This window comes from Fonticula alba (assembly GCF_000388065.1).
Source record: "Fonticula alba strain ATCC 38817 unplaced genomic scaffold supercont2.2, whole genome shotgun sequence".
Taxonomy (NCBI): Eukaryota; order Rotosphaerida; family Fonticulaceae; genus Fonticula; species Fonticula alba.
In genome coordinates this window covers 1,012,530-1,019,594 of record NW_009242972.1, presented here as the reverse complement: position 1 = coordinate 1,019,594, position 7,065 = coordinate 1,012,530, and the positions used below count along the sequence as shown (strand labels likewise).

At 67.5% G+C, this 7,065-nt stretch overlaps 2 protein-coding genes across 2 annotated transcripts in view; both read right to left on the bottom strand.

The window, feature by feature from the left end:
• The window catches only part of H696_01255 (hypothetical protein), a 3,537-nt gene extending 3,256 nt beyond the window's left edge, over nt 1–281 (bottom strand). The window contains exon 1 of the mRNA XM_009495140.1: nt 32–281. Within this exon, the coding sequence (XP_009493415.1) occupies nt 32–168 (137 nt within the window). The 5' untranslated portion in view covers nt 169–281. The remainder of the gene's footprint in view (nt 1–31) is intronic.
• A 1,266-nt stretch (nt 282–1,547) lies between these two features.
• On the bottom strand, nt 1,548–7,065 carry H696_01254 (hypothetical protein). Its single transcript, XM_009495139.1, has 12 exons — nt 6,672–7,065; nt 6,214–6,514; nt 5,826–5,996; nt 5,558–5,722; nt 5,087–5,460; nt 4,455–4,937; nt 4,026–4,254; nt 3,242–3,911; nt 2,821–3,096; nt 2,471–2,724; nt 2,180–2,313; nt 1,548–2,056 (listed from the first exon to the last, which is right to left on the bottom strand). The coding sequence occupies exons 1-12, from the start codon at nt 6,980–6,982 to the stop codon at nt 1,726–1,728; spliced, it is 3,699 nt and encodes a 1,232-aa protein (XP_009493414.1). The 5' UTR covers nt 6,983–7,065; the 3' UTR covers nt 1,548–1,725.

Here is a 7,065-nt window from a genome sequence, read left to right as displayed (position 1 = left end):
GGAGGGACGGTCACGGGGGGGGAGAGCCTACCAATTCTTGTCGGCGACCACGATGTCGGCCGAGTGCACGACAACCTTATACTCAAAGTTGAAGGTATTGCCTTCCTCCTCCTCGCCGCCGGCGGGGGTCCCGCCTTTGACGACGCGCGATCTCATGCGCTTCAGCATCGTGACTCTGGGAAGGTGGGGGACCTGAAGGGGAGGAAACGGAGATGAAGGTGAGGCGGTGGGAAAACGGGGGGGGGGAGGAGGGGGGGAATAAGGGGGGAGGTTTGAGAGAGGGTGCCTGCCCGTCCGCCGACATGCCTGCAGGGAGCAGCCTGAAAAGAAATCTCCGAGCGTTTTCGGCGCGTGCCCCGCCCCCACACCCCCCCTGTTGGGTGACCGCTGGGCCAAACATCGCCCCGCACCGGGGGGCCCCGGGCGCAAGATCCCTAGCCCCCCCCGCTCGTCGCTCTCCGAAAGACGCCGGGGCCTCGGACAAAAGATATCCCTTGTGCGGGGCGGGGGCCATTTTGCACGACGGCCCCCAGGCCAGACACACGCGCCCGGTCGCTGGTATTCCCCTTTTATCCCGAGCTGCCAAAGTGAAAAAGGGCGGCCATTGAACGGCTTCGACCCCCCCCTGAAGCACGCTCGGGGGGCGCTCCGCGGCACATTCACACCCGCGCGCGCGCGCGCCGGTTCGTGAAGAGGCCGCCAAGCTGGCGTGTATTCCCCGGGGCAGCCCTTCTTTCGTGGGCGGGAGATAGGCCCTGGGCACCCCGCTCCCGGCGGGCAGGGACGTGCCCCACCGGCCATGGCCTCCCCGCCCCCGGGGGGTGGGGGCGGGGGGCGGAGGTCGGAGCGAGACAGGCCCCCGTTTCTGGCCCCCCCCCCCCCCGCCACCCGGCGTTCACCGTAGGATACCCCATCAGCACCTCGCAAGAAGATCTGCTCTGTCCAGACGCTCGACTTGCCGGAGGAGAACCCTTCCCGGCCCCCGAGATAGGCTCCCAGGCGAATGCGTGGGGCGCGCGCCCACGGGCCGAGGCTCCTTGGCCCCGTCGCGCGCCCACGCCCCCCCCCCCCCCCGCCCCGCCCGGGCGCTCCACCGCGCGAGTGACCCGCCCGCATCACACGGAATACAGGCTGAAGTCCACAATGGGGAGGAATGTTATGCGGAAATATCTGCACTCCCACCCAGCAGGGCGGGGGGGGAGAGGACGAGTGCACTGGCAGCAAAGACTGGCGCGAACGTCGGGGCGCGGGCACTCCCTCCTACTCTGCCAGGCCAGCTCCGGCAGCCGAAAGACCCGCATTTATATTGGGCATTCTACACTGGCCGGGCCCCCAGGGCCACCAGGGCAGGGTCGAACCACGCACAGGGACGCTCCTCCTGAGGGCCATTTCGGCAGAAGCCGGAATTTTCGCCAACCTAAGGGCCTGGCCATTTTTGTCGGGGAAATGGCGCGGTTGGCGCTCCCTCGGCCAAGAATGGAGAGCATCTCGGTGCTGCAAAGGCAGCACAGGCTTGTGGGCTACGCCGGCGCGCGACCACCCGGGGGCGGGGATTCCCGGCTGGGGATTGTGTATTTTTTTTTCAGGCGCGAGGAACAGAAGAGGCACGGGGAGAGAAACAGGGAGCGGGAGGACGGGAGACCGGGGGAGGGGGGGGGGGGGGCCAAGGGAGGCAAGGGCGCCCATCCGGGGCTCGGGAAACTGCACCCACACACGGCGCCCTCTCTAGCGCTTCAAAAAGCTGGTGGCATGCACCAGGATGGCCGGATGGTCAGTGCGCACACGAACAGCCAGCCGGTCGCCGGCCGCCTGGGGAAGTGGCGGCGCCACGGCCAGCAGATTGCCGGAGTCAGCCTTCGCCGGGGTGTCCACTCGCAGCAGGAGGTGGTAGCGCGGAGGGAGGGCCACCAGGTAGTCGCTGGTGGCGGCCCCGCCGGCGGGTTCCGACCCGTGGGTCTCCCGCGGGACGGCATACGGGCTGAGGAAGCGCAGCAGCATGGGCAAGTTCTTCTGCGACACGCGCACGATGGCTTCATACGGCTCGATGCCAGGGTGGCTACAGGAGGGTAGGGTGGAAGGAGGGAGTTCCGTCTTGATGAGTGTGCCGAGCGAGGGGAGGCCGAAAGAGCGAGAGAAGGAGACGAGGAGGGGGGAGGGGGGGCGGGGTGAAGGTGCGTACCTGTCGCTGATGGCCGAGAAGGAGCATTGGCTGGAGGGGCCGGCCTCAAAGGAGCGCGAGGCGTCCAGATCGCTCAGCAGCAGGCTGCCAAGCCAGTGCCATAGATGGTCGAAGATCGGCGCCAGGGCGGAGGGCTGGCAAGAGACGAGTGGGAGTGGGCGGCCAAGCAGAAAACGAGAAAAAGAGAGAGAGAGAGAGAGAGAGAGAGAGAGAAAGGGGGGGAGTCAGAGAGCGAAAGCTCATAGCCTGAAATGTGAGGGGCCCGGACAGGGTCGCTTTTGGCGGACGCACCTCGAAGCCCAGCGGGCGACAGAGGTCCTCAAAGTGGAGCTCCAGCGAAGCGGCGGTGTCCATGCGATCGGCATCCGGCGACCCGGCGGCCAGCATCGTCGACCCGGTGCCGGGGGTCGCGTCGAAGAGGGTCGGCAAAATGGTCACCGGTCCGAGGAGGGTGCGGCCGTCAACCGTGCTCGAGGACAAGATGCAGGCGGCAAGACTGAAGGGGCTCGGGGCCGAGATCGGCAGGGACACTCGGGCGTACGTGGCTGTCGGCAGGGCAGCCGGTCAGACATGTGGAGGTAGAGGGGGGACGGGAGGCAGGGAGGAGGAAGAAGGAGCGAAAGGGAGCTCGGTGCGCGCACATGTCGAGTAGGGCGACGCCTCGGCCGTGTGTCGTGTCTCCTCCAAGTATGGCAGCTCCAGCTCGACGGGCTGATGCAGGATGGCCGGCTGGGCCTGGACACGGCCGGTGGGGCGGGCATCGCCGCCAATATGAGAAATGTTCGTGTGGGCCTGCGACAGGCCGATGCGCGCGGCAAAAAGCTTGCCCATCGGCGCCAGCGACTCGGTCGCCTGGAGCTCCTCCGTGGTGGCCTCCGGGTCGGAGAACTTGGCCAAGGCCAGGGCCAAAGCGTTGGCTGGGGGCGCCCGGATCAGAGGGGGCAGGGGCAGGGGCAAATGCCCGAAGAGATCCATGTGAGCAAGCACATCGATCAGAGGCGAGGGGCGGGGAGGGGGAAGGGAGAAAGGAGCCGATATGGATCCGATTCCGAAGGCACGCACCTTGCATCTGCACTTCGAGTGTGAGGGAAACCGAGCGCCGGCCCGGGCCATTGATCGACCGAAGATAGTCCAGCACCGCCGGAGTGCCGGAGTCAGCACCAGACCGGTCTTCGAAGAGCAGCCCCGCCCAGGCCCCGGGGCCTGCCGCGGGACTCCCGGCGGCACAGACCACCCGGCGCAGGGCCAGCACCGGGACATCGGTCTCAATCACGATGTTGCTGTCTTCCGGGGTGTCATCGCGCGTCGGGGGAAGCAGCAAGGCAATGTCATTGGCCGTCATGAGGGCGGACTGGCTGGTCTCCTGCGCGCTGCCGGTCAGGTTGGACACCAGAGGCGAGAGAACCGAGTACAGGCGATCGGCCGAGAGCCGGGCCAGCAGCGTGTGCAAGAAGCGCGCGTCGGCCCGGGCCGCAGCGCAGGGATGTCCCCGCGCGAGCAGAGACAGCAGAGCCGCCAGCGGGCCGCGAATGCGCCGAGCCCCGGCCTCGGCCGAGGCCTCGGCCTGTGCCTGGAGCTGGTGCGCCGGGAGATGGGCTTCCAGGGGCACCGGGGTCGCATGGGTGATGATGGCCGCCCGAGCCAGCTGCAGCAGGCCATCGGCTCCGGCCTGGCTGCGCCACCACTGGCTGCTTTGGAGCCGGAGGGCGCCAATGAGCGAGAGGATCACCGGCTACACGGGGAGCGAGGGCACGGAGGGAGCGGGGAAATGTCAACACGAAGCGCCAAAGGTGGCCCCAGACCACGGGGAGAGGGCGGTGGCGAAAGGGGCCGGCCGAGGACGCACCGCCGGGTCGGTGAACCGATCTGACAGCGAAAGAGTGCACAGGGGAATGTACTCAACCTGCATGCGCAGCGAGCCCGACCGGAGGCAGGCCACAAACTGGCTGAGGAGGGTCTGGCGGAAGCGCCGGGCCCCGGCATCGGCTGGACCGTCGCCGGCTGAGATGCGCCGAATGAAGTCCAGCACGCCGCGCGTCAGCGACGGGAGTCGAATCATCCGAGCCACGGTGTATCTGCTCGCGGAAGGGGGGGGGGGGGGGGAAGTGGCGAGCATGTGCATGGGTGTGAGACAAAGTAGAGCAGGGACAGGTGATTGGGGTGGGGTGGCGGGGCGGATCGGCGGAGCGAGGGGCAAAGCCGGGGAGACACAGGCGTCTCGGCGCAAAAGGCAGGCGCAGACCAGGCCGCCACCCGGGGCGGGAGCATTGCGCACATGCTGAATGTCGGCACAAAGTCCGGGAAGTGCCGGACCACCAGCTCCAGCGTGTCGAAGAGGGCCACCATGGCCGGGCGCAGGAAGGTCGTGGCCTCGGCCCGGGACCCGGCCACCGCACCAGCCAGCGCCTCACGCTGCAGGTCCCTGTCCAGGCACTCCAGCAGCCGCAGGAGATTCGACGCGAGGGGGAGCTTCCACTGGTTGTCGGCCTCCGAGTCGCCCGCCAGGGGGACGACCCCCCCATCGGCCGGGCCGGACTCAGGCAGACGCCCCAGCCGACAGGCCTTGTCAAAGGCATACAGCAGCACGCGCAGCTTGGCCGCGCGGATGCCAACCGGATCGACCGAGGTGGGAAGCAGGAAGGGCAGTGCCCGCGGCAGGCCGATGGTGGCCAGGAGCTCCAAACTCCGAGACCGGGAGAGTTGGCGCCGGAAAAGTTGCTCCAACCACGAAAGAGTAAGCACCCGCGCGGGGATTGAGCTGGTGGGCACGCGTGTCAGCATGGGGGCAGAGTCGCGCAAGCTGGGGGCGAAAGGGGGGGGGGGGAGGCGGGGGAGGGAGAGAGGGAGGGGCTTCGCCTCCCGCCCTGCGGCCCCCGCTGGTGGCAAAAGGCATCAGGGGGTGCGCACATCCAGGGAATGTTGGCGAACAGGCAAATGCGCAGGGCCAGCGAGCTCATGGCCTCCTCCAGCTGGTCTTCCGCCTCGTAGGATAGCGTGGCTGTGGATGGCGCTCGGCCAGCTCCGGCGGCCCCCTGTGCCGTGAAGGAGTAGAGCAGCTCGCTCAGCAGCAGGTGCGCCTGCAGCAGGCACGGATCAAAGTGCGTCGATAGGCGATATGCCAGGCTGTTCAAGTCCCGGGCCAGGGGCAGGGGGCGCACCCGCGTCGGGGTGAAGGGGGCCAGCGCGTCGGATGCAAAGAAGTCCGTGATCAAGGCCAGCAACAGGGCCGGGGCAAAAGTCGGGCAGGCCTCGATGGCGCGAGTCTGGCCCGCGCGATAGACCTGACCGAGGGAGTTGCACAGGCGGGCGCATGGGGAGCAGTCAGCAAGGGGGGCCTCTGCCGCAGGGGGCGGAGCCCCAGCAAGCTGGCAAACGCACGGACAGCATGAAGTTCTGGAAGTTCTTCTGGTCGGTGGGCGGCTGGGCGGCGCGGTGTGCCGAGGTGTCGCGCGAGGGCGGCGATGGCAGCCCCAGGCCGAAGAAGCCGCCCGTCTTTTCCCGGGCGGCTGGCTGCTCGAGCGGCCGATCGGGCAGGGTCGGCGACTGTGGAGGCGTGTCAGAGAACGAAGGCCAGTGGGTCGCCAAGCCGGGGGAAAGCCCGCGTGCGGGATGGAGCATGTCCGGTCAAGCCCATGTGGGGACATACCATGATGAGAAGCGCATTGCGGGAGATGTCCATCATCAGCAGCGCCAGAACCGCCACAAGGGAAGAGGCACCGGCAGTCGACAAGCGGGCCAGCGAATCCCGGAGGGGAATGGCATGGATTGAAAGCAGGCAGGGCATGATACGCTCCAGCTCGGTCAAGCAGGAGACCGCCTAAGGGGAGAGCCCCGAGAGAGAGAGAGAGAGGGGGGGGGGAAAGCGTTGGTCAGTGCCCAGTGGCCCGCGGGATGGTCAGGATGTGCATGTGGGCGTGTGTCTATCGGAGGGGGGGGGGGGGGGGGCAGGGGAAAAGAAGCCGAGAGCAGGAGGTCTCATGGAGAGAAGGACAAAAGAAGGGAAAAGGAGAGAAGGGCCCCCTGTGCGAACGAACGGTTTGATGGAACCAGGCTATGGAATCCGGCAGCGGCAGGGTACAGTACGCCAACAAGGTTGCCAGCAGGCGCTGGAAGAGGGACTCATGCCGGCGCGCGGCGAGGCACTCACCCGGCTGCAAGGGAAACATCACTTGGCCCAGGGCGAGAGGAGCGGCCGGGTCCCGAACGAAGGAGAAAAGCGACGTCAAGGTGAGCATCGCCTGCGCGGCCACCGACAGCATGGCCGAGTGCGCCAGGCCCTCGAGCTGCCGCGGGGCGGGGAGGAACTTCAGCAGGCAGCCAATGAGACCGTCAAACCTGCAGGGGGGGGGGATGCTCAGCACTCGATGCATGGTGGTATGTGTGTGTGTGTACGTAGGAGGGGAGGGCAGGCGAAAGGGCGGAAAAGGAGGAAGAGGAGGAGGAGGAGGAGGAGGAGGAGGAGGAGTCGCTCCACCATCACAGGAGGACGCACAGCGACGAAAAGGACACAAAGGGGGCCCACTCCTGGATCTGGACCATGACAATGCAGTAGCATTCGGCCACGTTGGACAGCTCGCGGCTGGGAGTGCGCGAGTTGATCATCTCTTGAGACAGGTACCCCAAGCACTCGGAGAAGTATCTGTCTCGGTCCACCGGGCGGACTTGCTGCAGGGCCGGCAGCGGGTGGAACGCGTGGAAGAGCCCGGTCGGCTCGAAGATCCCCTTGATGTTGAGGGGCATTGCGCCATGTGGCGGGGCCTGCGAGAGGACCGGCGACCCACCGGACGGGTGCATCTGGAGCATCGCCAGGGGGAGGGGGGTGGCGAGGAGCAAGAAGGCAAGACGGGAGGGGAGGCGGAGGCAGTCGTGGGGGGGAGGCAGGCGGG